The following is a 22846-nucleotide window of genomic DNA, read 5'->3' on the forward strand; positions in this document are numbered from 1 at the left end:
GAGTCAGCCATTTTACTGCAAAATCCTTCACACTGGAAGGTGCTCGGTCCATAAAAAAAATCCCAAAATGCACTGGAGCATCAATGCAGGATTTTTGTCACTGGAAATGGCGGCATATTTCTCAGCTCAAAAATAACAAACAAAAAAAAACCTAGAACTTTGCCTACGAATATAATAAGTTGATTGAGATGCATTGACCAGCTTATGACCATCTCAATCTTCTCTTAGTCAAGCTGCTTCCTAAATGACATTACACACCATGCACCATACACTCTAGTGTCTAGTCTATAGGGTTGCAGCGTCTCAAATGGAACACTAAGTAGAAGTCGTTTCTCAGTCGATGGCGAATGGCGTCAAATTGACCGAATGCTGAAAAATAAATCACACTGAAATCGTTGCCTAGTTTAAAAGACATTAGTCTTGTCCATTGTCAGCCATCTTGAATTTGTGTTTCTCATCCAGTAGCTCCGCCCCTTTTCTGCTCTAATGTCCCGTTTTTTTTTTGTTTGTTTTTTTTTTTCAGTTCAATAAGTGCATCTTTATCTTTAATAAGTACTTGAGGTACTACTCACACTTTTTTTTTTTAATTACTACAAAATGACAATAGTGATAAGTATGCAATTTGTGACGCACCATTAGGTTTATGCTAGTCAGGATTTTTCTCAGTCCTGACAGTTTCCATTACTAGCGGCTATCATGCTAGTCTTACGTTCTTTCTCTTTGCCTTTCTCTTTCTCTAATGACGATCACGTCTACAGCTTTTGAAGGTCAGTTTACACCGGACATGTTTCTAAAGCTTTTGTGCGTGTGTGTGTGTGTGTGTAAGATGGTCGTCACTTAGGTCAATTACGCTGCCATTTTGAAAAGCATTTCAATCCACACCAGCTGCGTTACAGGCGCTTCAGAGGCAATTATTCTGCGTCAAGCTGTGCACGGTTTACGCACCATTTCATTTCTTTGATACAGGAATAAATGAAGGATGAACTTCATAGAAATCCACACATACGCTGAGAACTATAAGTAAAAACATCATCTACAAACGCATCACGACTGTGCAGCCTGGGGCTGGATATATCTAAATCATCTGAATAATCTGAATGAAAAAAATAAAAACTTGCTCGCTGCCATGATGTCTCTTGCCACATTTGAGATGTGTTATAATTACATAATCGTGCTATATAAAAAATAAGAGCTAAGCACTGACATGACTGAAAGTTTGGCCGTTTAAATGCTGTTGCTACATGATAACGTTGCTTCAGGTGAGAATAACGCCTCTCTTTGCTAATCTAACATGCTAGTTTTATAGTTTTCTCATTTCAAGTTAGCCTCATCTTTCCTGTGTGCTAGTTTCATGCCTTACTTCTTCGCTAATCTGAAAAGTCTCATTCTATGTTAGCATCAGCTTTCCTCCCTTTTCCAGTCTAACTTTTATGACATTCTGCTCTACTACACTCATTTACTTTAGCCTCATATCTTACGCCTTTTTGCCAGTCTCACTTTTATGCTAGTTTTTAGCCATTTTTGCTAAACCCCAAAATGCTTTTCTTTGCTAGTCTCATTTTCTCATCTCTCTTACTTTTGTTAGTAACACTTTTATGCTAGTTAAAACAATATACATATTTTGCTAATTCCAAACACTTTTCTATGCTAGGCTTATTTTATTTCAGTCTCAGCTCTTCTCCCTTTGCTAGTCTTATTTCTTCTCCCCATTTTTACGTCTCCCTTTGGCTAGTTTTTGAAACTAATTTTTTTTTTTTGCTATTCCCTAAATGCTCCCCTTTGCTAATCACATCTAATGTTAGCCTCATGTCTCCTCCACTTGTTTGTCTCCATGTCGTGCTAGTTTTATTACTTTCTGCTTTGCTAATCTCTAAACGCTTCTCTCTTCCTTTTGCTCGTCTCATCTCAATTCTCTTTACTAATCTCACTTTTATGCCAGTTTTATTACTTTCTATCTAATTAGTCTAAAAACATTTTCCTCCGCTAGTCCCGTTTTATGCTAGTTTTACGACTTTCTACTCTGATACGCTCATTTTATTTTATTCTCCTCTCTTATCCCTTTGCTAGTCTTACTTTTAATATAACTTACTCAGCCAAAAACCACTTTCTTCGCTAGTCTCATTTTATGCTAGCCTCATCTCTCCTCTATTTACTACTCTCACTTTTATGCTAGAGTTTTATTACTTTCTGCATTATTGGTCTCAAAACACTTTCCTTTCCTAGTCTCACTTTTATGCTAATTTTATGACTTTCTGCTCGGATACATTCATTTTATTTAATCCGCATCTCTTCTTACTTTGCTAGTCTCACTTTATGCTAGCCTTATCTATCCTTTCTTTACTAGTCTCACTTTTATGCTAGTTTTATGACAGTCTGCTTTGCAGATCTCAAAACCCTTTCTCTGCTAGTCTGAGTTTACGCTAGCCTCATCTACCCTTCCTTTACTCGAACTACTTTTATGCCTGTCTGCTTTGCCTGTCTCAAAACCCTTTCTTTGCTAGTCTTAGTTTATGCTAGCATCATCGCTCATTTATGCAACTTTTAATATTTTCTCGATTGCTAGTCTCAAAACATTTTTGCTCGTTTGTGCTAGTTATATTTTATTCCTCATCTCTTCTTCCTTTCCTAGCTTCAGTCTTATGCTAAACTGAAAACTGAAATAAACACCTCAGTGAATGGTGAGCATTTAGCAGAAAGCTCATGTGTGAATCTGGACTCTAAGAGTATAACTTCATTATTAGCCACTTTAGTAGCATTTTGCTGAAAGACTCCTAGTAAAAGTGGTATAAAGATGGCGGCCTCACCGTCAATCCTGCTGATGAGCTCCTCCAGAGCCTTGACTTTTTTCTGGATACCAGGCTGAGCAAATGTGTAATTATCCTGTAAGATCAAAACACATACATTAATAATACTCCGACTCGCTGCACCTCCACACAGCTTTCTGCTAGCGCTGCTGTTAAAGGCACTCTGCTGTGTAGACTGATCTTAATTAATTGGGAATATTCAGGGGATTTTTTTCTTATTTACACCATTTCTCTTCATTGTTTTCTCCCGCGTGATGTTTAGAATTCTCTAACGTCTGAAACAATGATCCAGAGAATATTCAAACTGCTGCTTTATAGCACTCCTTCAATGCAAATTTAATGTGCACTCAATTAGCCTGACCTTTAATTATTTTACTCACAGATTATATAACAAATAAATATATATAAAAAATATATTTCAGTCTTCTTCAGTCTCAACGACAAAAAATCTCGATATTCTGTTTACTTACTTTAATTTGAACATTCATCATTTCATTCCTCCCTCCCTTACTCCCTCCCTTACTCCCTCCCTCCCTCACTCACTCTATCCCATCGCTGCATCCATCCCTTACTCCATCCCTCACTCACTTCCTTACTCCAACACACCCTCACTCACTCCATCCTATCACTGTGTCCCTTCCTCAATCCCTCACTCACTTCCTTACTCCCTCCCTCCATCCTTACTCCCTCCCTCCCTCACTCACTCTATCCCATCGCTGCATCCATCCCTTACTCCCTCCCTCCCTCACTCACTTCCTTACTCCAACACACCCCCACTCACTCCATCCCATCACTGTGTCCCTTCCTCAATCCCTCACTCACTTCCTTACTCCCTCCCTCCATCCTTACTCCCTCCCTCCCTCACTCACTCTATCCCATCGCTGCATCCATCCCTTACTCCATCCCTCACTCACTTCCTTACTCCAACACACCCTCACTCACTCCATCCCATCACTGTGTCCCTTCCTCAATCCCTCACTCACTTCCTTACTCCCTCCCTCCATCCTTACTCCCTCCCTCCCTCACTCACTCTATCCCATCACTGCATCCATCCCTTACTCCCTCCCTCCCTCCCTCACTTCCTTACTCCAACACACCCCCACTCACTCCATCCCATCACTGTGTCCCTTCCTCAATCCCTCACTGCATTCCTCACTCACTTCCTTACTCCCTCCCTCCAACTCCCCCTTACTCCCTCCCTCCCTCCCTCACTCTATCCCATCGCTGCATCCATCCCTTACTCCATCCCTCACTCACTTCCTTACTCCAACACACCCTCACTCACTCCATCCCATCACTGTGTCCCTTCCTCAATCCCTCACTCCATTCCTCACTCACTTCATTACTCCCTCCCTCCAAATCCTTCCCTCACAAGCACACTCACTCCATCCCATCACTGCATCCATCCCTCACGCCACCCCTCACTCACTTCCTTACTCCAACACACCCTCACTCACTCCATCCCATCACTGTGTCCCTCCCTCACTCCCTCCAACCCTCACTCCATCCCTCACTCCCTCAATCACATGCTCACTCACTCCATCCCATCACGGTGTCCCTTCCTCATTTTCTTCCTCACTCCCTCCCTCAATCCCTGCATCCCTCACTCCCACACTCCATCCCTTACTCATTCCCTCCCACACTCTATCCCTTACTCCCTCCCTTCCTCACTCATGACATCCCTTCCTTCCTTACTCACTGCATCCCTCTCTCACTCACTCCCTCACTGCATCCCTTACTCACTCCATACATCCATCACACACTCCCTCACTCTATCCCTCCCTCATTCACTTACACCCTCACTCCAACACTCACTCTCTCCCTTCCTCAATCTCTCTCTAACTCACTTATCCCTCCCTCATCCACTCCCATTGTCTATTATTCCATATGTAACATCTAAACCACAAAAATTTTTACTTTTAAACCACTCTTCCTGAGCACACTTACATGACCAGATATACAATCTGTCTGTAATAGAGAAATAGAGCTCCTACTAGTTTCAGCTAGCTAGTTATATAATAGTGTTGTGGAATAAAAGGTTGTTGTTGAAGATTTTTCATCAACAATCTGGATTGCTGCACAGTTCAGGAAAATATTTTAGCCATGTCCGATCAGAGGTACCAAATAACCCTAGAAGGCAGAGAGGAATGTGAAATAAAAGTCCAGTGCAACTGTTACTTAACTATATAACTCCCTATATATGCTCCCTACGTGTGAGGGGTCGCCACAGTGGACCAACTGGTCTGCACAACAACTTGGCACAGGTTTTACGCCGGATGCCCTTCCTGATGCAACCTTCCTATTTTATCCGGGCTTGGGACCGGCACTGCATCCAGTGGCTGGGAATCGAACCCGGGCCTTCCACATGGAAGGCAAGAAACCTACCACTGAGCCACCAGTGCCCCATTATCTTGTCATTATATACTGACAAGAAACGAAAGCCCCGCCCACTTGTTTTCTATTGGCTCACAATACTAAGACTTCCAAGGCCAAAAATCAACTGGATTAAATCAGTCTAAAGCCAAAGTTTTTTTTATTCGGAATATTCAGGAATTTTATTAATTTCTGGTCTGATTGCTAAAGTCTAAAGTCTACCAAAGTTGTACCAAGGGGTCAAAAATGCCTCCATGATATGATATGATGCTATGAAACACACAGAATGTACACACACCTGGATTCCATCCAGCAGCTTGCTCATACACCAGAAGCTGTCAGCTTCGATGTTGCGTTGTGTTTCCAAAGGCAGAGCAGCCATTTCAAAGTTCTCCATGTCTTCCTCTGTAAAACACACACACACACACACACACACAAACAAACAGAGTCATTGAACAGATGACAGATACACACCTACCTCATGCGTTTTAGCTAGTTAGCGTTTCCTCAGGGTATGTGTTCGTACTCAGGCGAGTGCTCAGACGAGGCTGTCAAAGCCCTAACAAACACTGCTGGGGTTTCTCCATTTCCCTTTTGTTCCTTTCTCCCCGTCTCTGCTCTCTCACTCTGACAGCAGTTACTATTCCTCTCTCTTTAAACGGTGAGTGCTAAATGGTCCTCTTGCACACATTATGCCCCCTGAGATTCCCCCTCATGCCCCCAGGACACTCCATTCACCATACGAGATAACACGATACACACACACACACACACACACACACACACTCACTCATATGTCATCAGTTTTTACATTTAAGGCATGTGACAGATGTGCTTATCCAGAGCGCCGTCTAAAAGTGCTCTGAAGTCTCTATCAGTGAGCACATGGATACTGTTTACTGAGTCACAGAGTACAGATACAATCAGTGTAAACCTCTGCTGGAGAAAATACAGGAGAGAAGAAAGACAAAGTAGCGAGAGAGAGGGGGAAAGAGAGAGAGGGAGGGAGGGAGGGAGGGAGAGGGAGAGAGAGAGAGAGAGAGAGAGAGAGAGAGAAAGAGGGAAAAGGGAAGAACAAGAGAGACAATAAGAAAGAGAGAAAGAGAGAGAGAGAAAGAAAGAAAGAAAGAAAGAAAGAAAGAAAGAAAGAAAGAAAGAAAGAAAAAGAGCAAGAAAGCAAGAAAGAAAGAAAGAAAGAAAGAAAAAGAGCAAGAAAAAGAGCAAGAAAGAGAGAGAGAGAGAGAGAGAGAGAGAGAAAGAGAAAGAAATAAAGAAAGAAAGAAAGAGAGAGAGAGAGAGAGAGAGAGATAAGGGGGAGAAAGAAAGAAAGAAAGAAAGAAAGAAAGAAAGAAAGAAAGAAAGAAAGAAAGAAAGAAAGAGAGAGAGAGAGAGAGAGAGAGAGAGAGAATGAAAGAAAGAACGAGAGAGAGAGGGAGGGAGGGAGGGAGGGAGGGAGAGAGAGAGAGAAAGAGGGAAAAGGGAAGAACAAGAGAGACAATAAGAAAGAGAGAGAAAGAGAGAGAGAGAAAGATAAAGAGGGAGAAAGAAAGAAAGAAAGAAAGAAAGAAAGAAAGAAAGAAAGAAAGAAAGAAAGAAAGAAAGAAAAAGAGCAAGAAAGCAAGAAAAAGAGCAAGAAAGCAAGAGAGAGAGAGAGAGAGAGAGAGAGAGAGAGAGAGAGAGAGATAAGGGAGAAAGAGAAAAAGAAATAAATAAAGAAAGAAAGAGAGAGAGAGAGAGAGAGAGAGAAAGAGAGAGATAAGGGGGAGAAAGAAAGAAAGAAAGAGAGAGAGAGAGAGAGAGAGAGAGAGAGATAAAGGGGGAGAAAGAAAGAACAAGAGAGAGAGAGAGAGGGAATGAAAGAAAGAACGAGAGAGAGAGAGAGAGAGAGAGAGAGAGAGAAGGTGAAAGCGAAACAGAAACAGACAAAGCAAGATAGAGAAGGAAAGAAAGAAGGAAAGAAGGAAGGAAAGAAAGAAAGAAAGAAAGAAAGAACTTCATATAGAGATACAGAACAAAAAGTAATATCTTCACCAGGCTTTATTCTGTGAATGCATTAATATTTCTTGTTTCTTAATATTTCCTATTTTTAGACAAATTTGGTCAGTAAGGAACAACGACAGCGTGACTTTACAAGCAAACACTACTGTTCCTGTTATTCCTCTTATAACACAGTTCATCAACAACAAATCATTTTTTTTAATCTATTTATAATTACTGCTGTTATAAAGCAGTTATAAACAGTTACAAAGCCCTGACACTGGAGACTCCTTCCACACATGTTCAATAAACACATCCTTAAGAAAAAACATCCCTTTATTTTTAGTCTCGGGTTACGTGGCACATCCATCATCCAAGTCTCTGTGAACAAGCTGTTACTATAGCGACAATAAACAGCTGGAACGTCTACCAGAGCTGCTGTTATGGGACATGAATCTCCTTCTTCTGACCAATCAGATCACAGAATTCAACAGCGCTGTGGAATCATTTACATTTACAAAAGAAATAACAGAAATGGAAATGAAGCCTGGAAATCAACAACAATAATAACAAAAAATAGTGTCTATAAATAAAAATGAGAAAAAAATAATAATAAAATTAAAAATAAATATTACAATGAATTTTAATTAAAGTGAAATATAAACAAGAGACAATACAGGCATAAATATATTTATTTATTGACTGATTTTAGTTACTTAGCTCTATCTATCTATTTTACAAACAAGTCACATCCTCAATCTAGATTCTGTCTGAAGAAAAAAAAAACAAATGTCTATATGAGGTAGATGTTGCATTTTTATTCGCCATAACGCATGCACCGCACTTTAGAGAACCGTCTAGTTTAGTTTTTGTCAGACCAAATGATATTTATATATTTTTTAAATAAAATCTATGCATTCAAAGACAAATAAATACCTACATTTAAATGTATAAAAGCTCATGGTCTGCATCAGACCTAACACTAGTATAATTAAAATAAATAAATAAATAAATAAAATAATAATAATAATAATAATAATAATAATAATAATTAAATCAAGCCTAACACTACTATAATTTAAATAAATAAATAATAAATAATTAAATCAAGGCTAATACTAATATAATTAAAATAAATAATAAATAATTAAATCAAGCATAACACTAGTATAATTTAAAAAAATAAATAAATAAAGCAAGCCTAACACTAGTATAAATAAAGTAAATTAATTAATTAAAAAATAAAATTTAATAAATAAATAAATACATACAAAACTTTTCTTCAACTTGTTGTCTTAACAGCATTCAGAGATGGTGACAAGATACTCTAATTCTCTTATTATTTCAATTTCAACTTTATCTATCATGTACAATACAACTTTATCACTTGTTAAAATTATCACCAATTTACAATTGTGTGCAACACTACAGTATTTGTACAGTATTTGTACAGTATTTGTCAGCAACTGCAAAATGGCAAAGGAATTTCCCCCTGGGATTAATAAAGTTCTGATCTGCATTCTCTTAAAATTCTCTGCAGCATTTTTTAGCATTTTTTTAATTTAAGTCTTATTTTTATTTCCACCAGGTTTTGAGTTGTTTTCTTATATAAGACAGAATAAAAGAGGAAGCATGATACAAAGCGGGAAAAAATGACTGAAATAAGGGGAGATGGGAAAGAAGAAGCGGTGAATTAGGAGTCAGGAGGTCAAATTCAAGTGGTGTTTAAGAGGATGCTTTTCAGATGGACGCTGTAAATAAAGGAGGGATTGGAAACTGTTTGATCAGAGAGAGGCAGAGAGCAAGAGAGAGAAGGAAACAGAGAGAGACAGAGAGAAGGAGTCAGATAGACAGAGTGAGGGGGGGAGTGAGAGAGACAGAGAAAAAAAGAGAGAGAGACAGAGAGAGACAGAAGGAGTCAGATAGACAAAGGGATAGAGAGAGAGGGAGAGAGAGAGACAGAGAGAAGTCGTCAGATAGACAGAGTGAGGGGGGGAGTGAGAGAGACAAAGAGAGAGACAGAGACAGACAGCAGGAGTCAGATAGACAAAGGGAGAGAGAGAGAGAGAGAGAGAGAGAGAGAGAGTGGGGGGGGGGAAGTCCGACAGAGAGAGGGATAGAGAGCGAGAGAGCGACAGAAACAGAGAGAATGAATCAGATAGAGAGAGAGACAGAGAGAGAGAGACAGAAAGAGAGAGAGAGAGAGAGAGAGAGAGAGAGAGAGAGAGAGAGAGAGAGAGAGAGAAGTCGTCAGATAGACAGTGGGGGGGGTCCGACAGAGAAAGGGATAGAGAGCAAGAGAGCGACAGAAACAGAGAGAATGAATCAGATAGAGAGAGAGAGAGAGAGAGAGGTTGAAGCAGTGAACAGATGCGAGCAGGTGTGAGGCCGATCCAGATGCCCTCTTTAACCCTGAGAGAGTTTTGCATTGCAGTGACAGCATCTGGGATCATCAGGAGAAGCTGAGCAGGTGTTTGGACAGAACTGGGGGGAAAAAGGCAAACGCTTACGGAGGAAGACATATTGCTCTGTGTGTCAGAGGGATGTCACAGGGCTTAAGGCTAAGAGTATCACGGCTATCCTCCTACTCGCGTCCAGAACACCCGGCTGAGCTTCAATGGACACACACAAAGCAGACAAACACACACTCACACAAGTACAAACACAAGTGCACACACACATACAAACACATACAAACACGTACACATAAGCACACAAGTTCACACACAAGCAGGCATACACACAAGCACAGGCACACACACACACACACACACACACAAGCATAAGCATATAGACGTAAGCACACACCCAAGTGGGCATACACACAAGCACATGCACACGCGCACACACACACACACACCAAGCCGCTTTGCACCATGCAGAGGAAATCCTGTTTGAGGATACACAAAACGAGGTTTTAGTTCCCACAAAACCTTAAGCATCTTAGAGGAATGGAGTCACTGTGCCATGTTCCACTTATCTTATCCTATCACAACCCACATTCACACACGCATGCACGCACACACACACGCACGCACGCACACACACACACACACACACACACACACACACACACACACACACACTTGAGGTGAACCTGCAATGCAAACGCATTCAGTCAGGAAATTGCATGTGCATTCACTTGCTGCGTCCAGACTGACGTTCCTTCCTTTCAGAAGTGCCCTAATACTCCACTTTAACCTGAATCACTGAATGATGAGCAGGAAGGGGTTTAGATATACAGCATGATTTATGTAGTTGTCAACTAGACCTACGCTTCAATATCTGAAATCTAAAAGCCCCAAAATACATCTTGCTTTTTTTTTTACCTTTATAAACCTTTATACACCTTTATAACAGCTCAAGTGGTTAAGGCTCTGGGGTGTTGATCAGAAGATCTGGGTTCAAGCCCCCAGCACTGCCAAGCTGCCACCGTTGGGCCATTGAGCAAAGCCCCCAACCCCCTTGCTCCATCATGGCTGGAGCCATGGAGATATAAAGGCTTCTTAATTAGAACAGAAATATCAAACAACCACAGGAAACACACCGGCAGCCATCTTGCATAGTCAAAGTCCAGAATAACTGATCATTAATATATCAGGCAGCATGTGATCTTTCCACTTTCACCTTACACCCACAAGCTGGCAACCAAAACACAGACTGGGCTCCAGGGTGGGTCCCAGTAACCTAAACACACTTCATACACCTTTCATGGGAGGTCCATTAGCCATAATATTCGCACAAAAGCATGACCACTCAGCTCTCTCGTCTAGCTAGCACTCGTTTCACTGACAAAGTAGGAGGCAGTTTTTTTCCCCCAGTGGATTCTCCCGGAGTGTTTTAATAAACAGCCTATTAAGACTCTGGAACATTATCCAAATTCAACCCCGGTGTATAGTGCTACATGTTTACGTTACGAAATGGGTTTTAAATATGTAGCTAAGCAAGAGACGCAGCTGTACTTCTTCCCATTATGATGATTATCCTGGTTGGAGGAAGCGGTTGTTCTGATGGGTTTACCCTCCCGTCGCGTCTTCTTATTTCTTCATTAAGGAACTCTTTTTCCTCGATGGGAGCACGCTCGAGTTGTCTTATTTTATAGAGCAGCATGATGGGTTACGATTTGGTTAGCGGGTCCTTAATCCTGCTATGTGATATCGATATTTCATTTTCATTTCTGCCATTTGGCAGACGCCCTCATCCAGAGCCACTTACATCTTTATCTCTTTTTATACAACTGAGCAAATGAGGGTTAAGGGCCTTGCTCAGGGGCCCAGCAGCGGCAGCTTTTGGTAGATCTGGGATTCAACCGTCTGATTAGCATCCCAACACCGTAACCACTAACTTTTACACTACAGAGCTCAAATCTGATTGGTCAGAATCAGAATCAAATCATTTCCTAATCGTTTCTATCGATTGACTCGTTCTATTATATGTCAGACATTGCCTCTTCATTTAATAATAAATGGATTTAAAAGCTAGCGACAACGGAAACTGATTACGTTTTTCATGAAGCAGATGCTTATTTAACGTTTATGGAAGGAGTCTCCAGTGTCAGCGCTTTTCTTTTTTTGTTTTCCAGTTCCTTAGTAACGGCACGAGATGCCGAGTTTCTTTTTCTTGTCAACTTCAATAAAGAGAAGAAAGGGGCTCCTATGACGTAAAGGACAGCAGCCTCTACCTTCTCATCATCATCATGCGGATGTTTCGCATGTAACTATAAAGCGCAACACAGGTTAATTTTCTGCAAAATTGCGCCGACGTACAGAGGGGAAAAAAAACAAACATCAGACGACGCAATCGTTGAATATTTTCCAACGTCCCGAGCTTTTTTTTTTTTTTTCCCTCGTCCTTGTATTTATATTTGAAATTTTCACACCGACTTGCCTCAGGAGTTCTTCGCATCGAGCCGACAAATTAGATCAGTGTAAAGTGTGGGCTGCTCCTGATGAGCCGAGCTTTTCATCTAAAATGCAGGGCAGTGTTTAACCGTGCAGCGTGCCACCACTACGTGAAGATCTGTTGTTTAATAAAAAAAATTAAAAAAAGGCAGACATCTGGATTTAATGAGGCTGTGAATTTGAGTTTATAATCTTGTTAAATTTTGCAGTGTCAGCTTAATTGGGTCTTTTCATTATTTAGGTGCTAGATATCTAATTACTTGAGATGCATGTAAGGGTTTTTTTTTTTAATCTAGATATTTTGACATTTTGGATTGCATTTTTTTTCCTCCCTCTCTCTCTCTCTCTCTCTCTCTCTCTCTCTCTCTCTCTCTCTCACACACCACACACACACCCCAGTCCGTCGCTCAGATTCAAATACTATGACTTATCAATACAGACACTTTAAATCAAAAGGGCATCGTGACTCCTAAGCCTGCTGGCTTTCCTTTTTAAAACACTTCACTTCCTGTGTTAGTGAACTAGCTCAGGAGAACTGAAACTGCTTTTCTCTCTATCACACACACACACACACAGAGACACCGACACACACCAATAGACACTGTCCTCTTTGAGGAGCCTCTCAGGGACGGCAGGAGCGAGTCATGCAGTCCTAGAAAGTCACTGAGCCGTACAGCCCCCCGAGTTCCTTAGAAGAACAACGATACAAAGAGAGCAGGGTGGGGATTAAGCACGGCATGGTCGGGGGGCTCTGATTGGCCAGGAGCTTGGATCACACACGCCTAGAGTGGCCTCGCCCGATTTGGAAACCTTGAAGATCAATGAAGCTCATTCAACCTGAGCTTTTGGCTCAGTCTTACAACCTCACACACATACACGCGCAAGTACAAGCACACAAATCAGGACCATAAAGACCTGAACACAAGAGGGAGATGCATTAGGATGGAAAAGCTACCTTTCAGTAATGAGTTTCAGGAAGGAGAGAGAGAGATTAAGGAAAAAGATCTGAAAAAAAAGGGAGAGAGTGTGTGTGTGTGTGTGTAGGAGCAAGAGAAAGAAAGAAAGAGAGAGAAAGAGAGCGAGAGAGACAATGACCAGAAATCGATCAGTGCTCCAGGTAATCTGAGGCTACGTCCCGATCTGTGTGGACTGGTGACATTGCAGGCTTGGCACACACGGGAAGAGATCAATGCGCTCCTTTTTGTTCTGCTGTAATCCTTAACTATCTAGAAGTAATTAACCTTCACAGCAGAGGAGAGGAAATAAATAGGCAGCGGAGGGAGGAAGACTGTGGCGCGCCGGAGAATAGCAATGAGACACACGAGGCTCCGATTTTCCCCTTCAGTCGCTCAACAGCTCTCGGTCCATCGGCAGGTTACGCAACTGAGACGCGTGCACTGGAGAGCTACTGGAAAACAAGCTACAGAAACCTGGCCCCAATATCTTACACAACTGTATTACATTCTGAATTCTTTTGCCTTCATATGTAAATGAATCCTGAGCTGAAATCCAGGCTCCACAGCAATGACTAAAGAGGTCAAGTAGCTTCAAATGAACTTTAAGACAATATCTGCAGAGGTGACATCTCCTCATGGAACATTAAGAAAACGGTACAACGGTAATGCCCATCACTGGCGAGTATCTGCTGGTCTCCAGACTCGAATGACTCCAGTGAGTTCGAATCCCAGGACCACCAAGCTGCCACTGCTGGACCCCTGAGCAAGGCCCTTACCCCTCAATTGCAGAAAAAATGAGAAAAGTTGTTCCTGATGCTATGAAGCTAACAGCATCTTCTCAAACAAGAGGAAAGTGATGTTCATCGTCATCTGTCAAATTCCCAACCCTACACGCCTCCTTCCTCTGATAAACACCTGTGCATCACATATAAATTTACATTCTTCAACCTGATAGGCTGTTATATTTTATGACACCATAAAACTGCCATAAGAGTCATTTTTCACTAAGATTTCCCATTGAGCTTAAATTAATGAAACTGACAATGTGCACACCCAAAAAGGCATACTTTTTAATATATTTTAAGTATATATTTTTTATTTATTTATTTAAATTATCTGAAAATTGGAAAAGAAAAAGCCTCTAAACACCTCCTAAATCCTAGTAGAAGACTTTTAACTCAATTTTTTTGTACAGCTCTTTTAACAATGGACATTGTCACAAAAAGCAGCTTTGCAAAAAAAAAATCTATATATACACTATATATAGATTTATATATACTATATAAATAATAAACTCGAAAAGTATCACCAAGAGCTGTCATCCATCCAACATATTCTGGTACTGAATAGTTTCAACCATCATCTGCAGGGACTTTACTAAGCTATGATGGTGTCTAATCTAATCTCATTAGCTGACAGAATCTGCCAAGATTTACACTTTCTTTAGTTGACTATATTTTAACCAATTACACAGAACGAAGTCTCGTAGTGAAATCTGGTGAAAGACTACTGGAAAGAAAAAGCAAACAACCCAGATCGTAGTAGCAAGTGAAATACTTTTAGAAAGGTATCACCAAGGCTTGACAACCATCTAACGTACAGTGGAATCTCGGCATACGGATGCACTCCCTTACGAATTTTTACCTTAAGAATTGAAATTCTGCAAGAAATTTGCATCGGCATATGAAGCATTTTCGCCATACTAACGAATGCCGTATGTCTGGGAGTCGTTCAAAACTTGTCAGCATCAGTGGAAAGCCAAGCGAAGCCAAAAGAGACAACCTTTCAGCTTGCGTTTAAAAGCTATGGTGCCCAAGCTTGGTGGCACGACTTCCTTTGAGGACCCTTGACATAGAATGCTTGGCTTGGGTCAGTTCTTTGTAAGCAGCCATACAAGTTCATATACGCTCCGTATTGACAATATTGGTCATATGTTTGTGGGGCTGGAACAGATGATCTGCATTTACATTATTTCTTATGGGAAAATTTGTTAAGAACTCTCCTCCAGAACAAATTAAATTCGAATGCCAAGGTTCCACTGTAGTTTGGTACTAAATAGTACCAAAGATCATGTGCAGTAATGTTAGAAACCTAAGATACTGGTGTAATGTAGTATACTGGTGTACAGTAGTACGGACATATTCTCGTAAATTATCTTTTAAGTATATAAAACAATAAGATGGAACAATTATAACAAATTTAAAACAATTAGAACTTCTGTGCATATCTGCTTAAAGGCATATGGTAGACCAGGTAGCTTATTTATTAGAAAGAAAAAGCAAACATACCAGATCCTAAAATACTATCACCAAGGGCTGAGGATGTGCAGTGCCAATCGTAACCATTGTACCATTTTGGGGAAAAACAGATTGGAATAAATACAGTAGTACGAATATACAGTATTTTCTTAAATTTTTACCTACTGTATGTTTTCCGGTCTTTTACTCAGTAGCTGACAGAATCCTCATTTTCTTTGGTTGTCTCTGAATATGTGCTTTTCTTCCTGTATGATCTCAGTTTAATCTGATGATATTCCCCGTCCCAGTGAACCGGTATTGATGTTTCCATTGACAGAGACTTTCGAAAGCACTTTTGTAAGTGACACTGGATAAAGCCGTCTTCCAAATGGCATAAATGTTAACGTAAATGCTAACCATTAAGATGAAAGAACAACTTGAACACAAATCCGGTGAAAGGAATACAGTAGACTAGGTATCTCGATAAAAAAGGGGGAAAAAAACAAAAAAAATCTACAGGACGGTGTTTTGATGGAGTTCGAAGTCTAAGGGAGTTCGTTTAATTCACAAAGTGCTTGATAATGAGGTAATTAGCTGTGGGAACTCTTCTGCGTCTCTGAAGGACTGAGCGTGAAGTACTATTGTATACGCTGAGCACTTCAGCGTTAGAAAATGTGATGTGTTCAGGAACGCGCCCACAAACCCGAGCAAAAACCTCTTCCGAATAGATTGAATAAAACCAGAAACAATATCAAGGTCATACGATTAAGATTCCTGTATTGAGATATTAGAATTCATGAACTCCTAGGTTTATACTGCAAATACTGTATATAATACCTCCATTTCCATGCATTTCTAGACTGCACAACAAACAAACCTATACTGTAATGGCTGAATGTTTACCGTTCACCTATACATGAAGAACTTAGCTGAGGTCCACTGCACAACCTCTGTGTTAGGGTTTCTGTATAAAGAGTTCACTATGCTATTAATATTTCTTGTACCACAGCAATTCCGATCGGTCTGAAGCCGAGTGTTTAACTGTCTATGATCCAAATTGTAGATATATTATAAAAGGAGAGGTTTATTTATTGAGTCCCAGCTCTTTATCACAGTAAGATATAAACCTTTAAGTCTTCAGACATGGGAAAAGGTTTTAGGGCAGGCTTTTTTTCAGCAACATTAAAATCTGCATTTTTTTGGGTCATTTTAGCATGGGTTAGCTTGCGGACTTACTGATGTATGGAAATACCTGCAGTTGAGTGTGGCGCGGCTGAAAGTGGCAATTTTTCTAAATAAAATACATAGAATTTTAAGTTCGCCCGGTACCAAATGATCCAAGGCCCGGTACTGGGACCCCTGAGCTACAACACTGAGCTGGGTGTGTTGATCTACAGTGTTTAGCCAGAAGGAAAACACTCTGAGAAAGGCCATCAAAACATCAAGCTCAGTCGCTTCTTTCCCTTTACATAAAAGCTAACGCATGAAACTGATTTTTTCAAAGTAGTGCTAGTGAATTTAGTGAACATATTATACATATAAAGGACAATTCCCTGGTTTGGCATTTGCCACTATGAAATAAACATGACTATGTGAAATGCAAACATGTCGGTTTGTAGGAAGAAAAACAACACACATAACCTCACTCATCCAAGGGTAATTTAATTACGGTCCGGGCGTGTAAGAGTTTCACATAGGTAAAGGGTTAAAAATAAATAAATAAATAATAAAAAGTCATCTGGAGACACTAATCCCATCCGAATAGGGCTACAGGGCTATATAATTACCAGAGTGGTGTATAGAGCTGCTAAAACAGCAAATCTGGACCGTGATGATGATGAATGCTGCTTTGCAAAATATTAAAAAGGTGCAGATATTAACAGTGGAGCAGAAAAGCAGCAATAAAAGTAGCAGCATTGACAAAAAATAAAAATAAAAAAAAAACTATCGAGGGAACCTAATTACCGCAGTGCAGGGAAATAAAGAAAATGTATCTGTAAACATTGATCTGTTGGACTTAAAGCATCCAATAAAAATAGGTGTGGTGAATATGACGGTATTTAATATTTTATATATATCACGATAAATTACTTTACAAAGGACTCATTTCTTAAACAGTGAGCAAAAAAAAAAAGGGACGAAGTCATGGTGTCACCCTGTGATGTGAAGCTGCATAGCAACAGGTAGCTGATTGGATGTCAGGAATTTATTTATATAATTTATTTTTTTTTTGTTGTTGTTGTTATTTATTTATATAACAGCTGTCTGAGATTCCCTTCTGTTGTGTTTTATTTTTGGTAAACGCTGAAATGAAAAATGATTGACGCTACTGTTGTATTGGTTTCTATGCTGGTGTGTTTTGTCTGGTTGTAACTTGTTTTGGTCCACACACACACACACACACACACACACACACACACTTCAAAGTACTATACTTACCCACAAACTCTGAGAGGAAGACGACAAAGAAAGGCGTGACGAGGTCATTGATGCCCTGTACATAGCCACTGGCTGGATGTCGGATAGCCCAGATAAACAGGATCCTCTCAAACACCTACCACACACACACACACACACACACATCTTATATCATCACATTTTTATATGCTTATATTTCTAAGCAAAGTGTACCATGTCCAAAAGTTGTATTAAAAAAGGGTTCGATTTTTTTTAAACAATAAAAACGAAAGAAATAAAAGGAATAAAATAAGTTTTTTTATTGCTGAAGAGAAATTGTTATATTGTTATTATCTGTCTTAAGACCTATGAAACCTTCTGGTTTCTATACAAGCAACATAACACGTAACTGTATGTGTCTCATTACCTAAAAGTACAATAATCACCAGCATGAGGTGTGTAAGGAGTTTATACTTGGTGAAGAAGGTAGCTAAGAGATAAGATAAGATAAGATAAGATAAGATAAGATAAGATAAGATAAGATAAGATAAGATAAGATAAGATAAGATAAGATAAGATAAGATAAGATAAGATAAGATAAGATAAGATAAGATAAGATAAGATAAGATAAGATAAGATAAGATAAGATAAGATAAGAAATTCCGAAGGAAAGAAATTGCAAAACTGGTATCAGTTCAGCAACCAGCACAGCTAGCAATGCTAGTGCAAATCTAGCATGAAATCCAGTGAAAGCATTTGTCTTTTTTTAACAACGTTAGTCAGTTTTCAACAGAACTCCCGCTTCGGAGTGGATTTAAGACTCCCAGGTTTGAAACGTCACGACACAGCTACAGCACCCCCTGTTGTTAGTTATTGAGCCTTGCACAACAGCCCACCCTATCATGATAACCTGCTCTCTCTAAAAAAAAAAAAAAAAAAAGCTAATAAAGTCCTTCTCAAACGTTCTTTATACCTTATTTATCTTTAAATATTGTACAAGACTGAATATTTCGAATACATTTCCAGACTTCTATATAAGTGACGTGACCTACAAGAGCCAGCAAGGATGGTGTATAAAAATCTACCCTCAAAACAACTTGGTAAGAAATACAACAAGAAACAGGGCGAACAGACAAAGTTGGTGTATTTTCACGAACTGACATGGAAATGGGTTTGATAACTCCATTTACTTTGAAAATAAAGACAAAAATAAGTTTTTGGAACCTTCTATCGATATAGATAGAAGGTTATTTATATTTATATTTAGGCCCTAGCACGCTAGGTGAAAAACAGAAATACTTCTGAAACAATACCATTTCTTGAGTGTCTACTTCCATATGAGCTTCATATTAAGCACCACTGTGGAGTGAGACGTGACAAAGACATTCATTGCTGAACACGGACACGTGTAAGTGTGGATGAGTGAAAAAGCGAGTGAATGTGTGAGTGCTGGAATGAGAGACTGAAAAATAAAATGAACAAGTGAGTGAGTCGGCAAACAGGTGAGTGAAAGGAACCAGGAGAGTAAATCTGTGACTTGGTGAACGAGTGACAGTGTAAACGTGTGCATCTCTCTCTCTCTGTTTCTCTCTCTGTCAAGCTATACATCCCACTATCGAGCTCCCAGTGTTCTGTTTCCAGTGTGACCATTTATTCTTTCTGGACCTGATCCATCCAGACGCTCTACCCCTGGTTGGGGTCTCATCACTTGGTGGTGCTCACTGCTGCTTGGGATGAATCGGTGTGTACAGCCAGTGACCCAGGGGACTGCCATGGATAGAACCACTCAGAGACCATCTGACCGTCTCGCCGTCTTTGAACGGTTGCTGCATCGGTCAAGGAATTAGTGCTAAGTCTATAATGAAATTACGCTGAGCTGTCAGTTCCTCAGGAGCTCTGGGAGCTCTTCAATTGCATGTGAATACAAACGTTTGAAAAAAGGGACATTATTTACATTTACATTATTTACTGGCCAGTGTCTCCCAAATGAGGATGAGGTTCCCTTCTGAGCCTGGTTCCTCTCAAGGTTTCTTCCTCGTATCATCTCAAGGAGTTTATCCTTGCCACCGTCGCCTCAGGCTATTCATTAGGGATAAATGTTAGGGATAAAAATGAACTAAATTGATTGAAACTTTTTCATTTCTTCTATGTTTCTAGCCTTCTCTGAGACAATGTCCATTGTTAAAAGCGCTATACAAATAAACTGTCCAGGCTGTACCCCTGCCTTTCACCCAATGTGTGCTGGGATAGGCTCCAGCAGATCCCTGTGAACCTAATTAAGAATAAAATGGGTGTAGAAAATGGATGGATGGATTGAATATGTGAATAAAAAGAGTTAATAAAGAGATAATAAACATGCGAGTGTTAACACAAAATAGCGTGCTCTGAAATCATGATCACTGCTTGTTAGTGTCACATGAAAACAAACGGTATCTCAATCAATCTCATCATAATGGTGGCAGGTTGGAGCAAGTTAAAGTCTCTAACTCTCGGGCTTTTCTTACTTAACTCGAAGCACAGAATTGTGGGAAATCATCTCCTGACCTCCAACGGAAATCTTAATTTGAGCGCCTTTCCGGGTAGATGATGTTATCAGTGAAAAGCTGAAATGAAGTTTTCTTCGGACTGAAAATTCCCTATGCCTAACGTATATAAATAATAAGAAAAGTTCACCTGCAATTACGTGAAGGTCCCGAATCAGTGTATAGCGTTCCAAATCTCCTCGTCTCTGCTAAGCTCATTCTTCAGCACAAAAAGTCTTTCATGAAATAAGCAGAGGACAGATTGGCTCCTGGATTCCTGGAGTGAATGTAGTCAGTGGATGTGCTCAGGAAATGTTCAAGCCAATGTTCGACTTTTAGATTTTCCATGTCACACATTAACAAGGTTTCCCAAAGCCAGAAAAAATTAAATTTCCACCTGTTTTTGTTGTGTCCATGTTCGGCATTGAATGTCTTTGTCATGTCTCACTCCACAGCGGTGTTTAATATGAAGCTCATATGACAGTAGACACTCAGGGCTTTAAGAAATTCTATTGTTTCATAAGTATTTCTGTTTTTATCTAGTCTACGAGGGGTGATTTTTCTAGTAAATGTTTGAAGCAAATGTTAATATCAAACCCATTTCTACTCTCCGAGAGAGTGCCTAAAATTTGAAGGTGTTCATGTTCAACCACTAAAATTCCGTGTAAGGTTATCCAACAGAGTCCTGACTCATTTTATATCAGACTCGCAGTTATAAAATAATTCCTTTGTTTATACTGATTGAAGCCATAAGTCGATTTTCATTCCAGTGGTGAAATTGACGGCAGTTTGCTGGTAAATAAGGGGATTAAACATCCATAACCATTCGGGATTTCTCGTAAAAATCCTGCTTGGCGTTTTTTTTGTAGACCGTGTACAATTCGACACCAGCTTTAAAACATTTTAAACTGATGTTTATGCAGCTCTTGAAAATTCCACATTTCTGCCTCGAGAATAACGAGAGTCCAGTCTGCTTCCGGTGAAGGTACGGCATGAGACACCATATGATGACCTTCACCCAGGATGACACTACAAGATAAATCCAGTAATGGGATTTGTTATGTGATATTTCAGCGGTGCTGGGTCAGCATAAGGTTCTGCACCGGGACGAGAAGCCGGTGTTGGATTATAAACAAACACACCGATGAGTTTCAACCTGATATCTCTCTACTGCTGGTGTGGGGCATGTGGGATTAATAGAAGAAAATCATTTGAATATGTTTCACAGATAAACAGAAAGAGAGAAAGAAGAACCTGCTCACTCCCAATTATAAAATAAAATAAAAAAATAAATAAAACATTTTATTTATAGGAGCCTTTCTAGTCACTACACAAATTCAAACAAGTAAAAAATAATAATAATAATAAAATAGCAGTAAACAACAATAAAACAATATAAAAAACATTATACTGAAATTATAATAAATAAATAATTCACAAAATATGATGAAAGCATAAGAACAGTTGCTACAGTGCCAATAAACCTTTATAAAGAAATGGATTTTTCTGTGCATTATTCAATGAAAGCAATTTGTTCATGAAGCTCTAAATTTGGCCTTTTGAATATTTTCCAGAGGGATAAATTTATGGTTATCGGAAAATCACATCAATAAAGTGTTGTATTGCTCTTATCTCACAGCAATTTGTCAACAATTACAACATTTTTAATCCATTTTCAGGTCTTTTTTTTTTTTTTGCTGTAGCACTTTTTAGCAGAAACTGTCCCAAAGCAGCTTTAAAAAAATAGACATATGGTAACCCAGATGGTGAGACTTTAATAAGATGGCAAAAACTAAAAAAAAAAAAAAAACTTCCTGAGACGATTTTAATGTTGTCGTACGTCCACAAAAAAAAATATTTCCTCTTTTCACATTAATTTCATGTAAATAAAATAAAAAGGGAAGGGGAAGGGGAAATGGAAAGGGAAAGGAAAGGAAAGGAAAGGAAAGGGGAAGGAAATGGAAGAAAAGAAAAGAAAAGAAAAGAAAAGAAAAGAAAAGAAAAGAAAAGAAAAGAAAAGAAAAGAAAAGAAAAGAAAAGAAAAGAAAAGAAAAGAAAAGAAAAGAAAAGAAAAGAAAAGAGGACAGGACTCACCTCCTGTACCAGTGGCTGCTGAAATAAAGGAATCAGAGGATTCGTTCTAGGAATATCGATGTGAATCTGGGGAGGAAAAACACACACACACACACACACACACACACCCCAATTTAGTGTGTCTAAAAACATGGGCATTCATGGCAAAACTCAGGGTGAATCAATAAAGGCCAGAACGAGCTAAATAGAGTTTCATGCCTTAGCTCTTACAGTAAGTTCGGGAAATCAATCAAGCTCGGACAGCGCGGCATCGATCGGACTTCATAACGAGCCGAGTCCACTCAGAGAGATCCATAGGCCATGAAAACAAACATAACTCCAAAATGGATTAGAAAGAAACCGTTCGCTTGTATCCCATTTCCTCAAACACACTCAAACCCCCGACCTCCCCGTTGCTCGGCCCTCGTTTACTGTTTTTCCAGTTTTCTGTTTTCTAACTGTTATTGCTGTGCTGTTGCCTTTATATGGTCTTCTAACGTTACTGAAAAGATTACAAAATGCTGTAATCTGCAGCTGAGAAATTGGATCAAACGTGCAAGCCCAAATAGGGCATTAGCTGCTGTTTTCCTATATAATGAGACATTT

At 39.6% G+C, this 22846-nt stretch overlaps 1 protein-coding gene across 2 annotated transcripts in view; it reads right to left on the minus strand.

The window, feature by feature from the left end:
* Window positions 1–22846, minus strand: part of tbc1d22b (TBC1 domain family, member 22B) — a 68791-nt gene that overhangs the window by 24042 nt on the left and 21903 nt on the right. For both annotated transcript variants that reach the window (XM_058389928.1, XM_058389929.1), the window contains 4 exons: window positions 22262–22327; window positions 17688–17802; window positions 5476–5582; window positions 2805–2880 (listed from right to left, as the gene is read on the minus strand). In XM_058389928.1, the coding sequence (XP_058245911.1) occupies window positions 2805–2880; window positions 5476–5582; window positions 17688–17802; window positions 22262–22327 (364 nt within the window). The remainder of the gene's footprint in view (window positions 1–2804; window positions 2881–5475; window positions 5583–17687; window positions 17803–22261; window positions 22328–22846) is intronic.

This window comes from Hemibagrus wyckioides, linkage group LG05 (assembly GCF_019097595.1).
Source record: "Hemibagrus wyckioides isolate EC202008001 linkage group LG05, SWU_Hwy_1.0, whole genome shotgun sequence".
NCBI lineage: Eukaryota > Metazoa > Chordata > Actinopteri > Siluriformes > Bagridae > Hemibagrus > Hemibagrus wyckioides.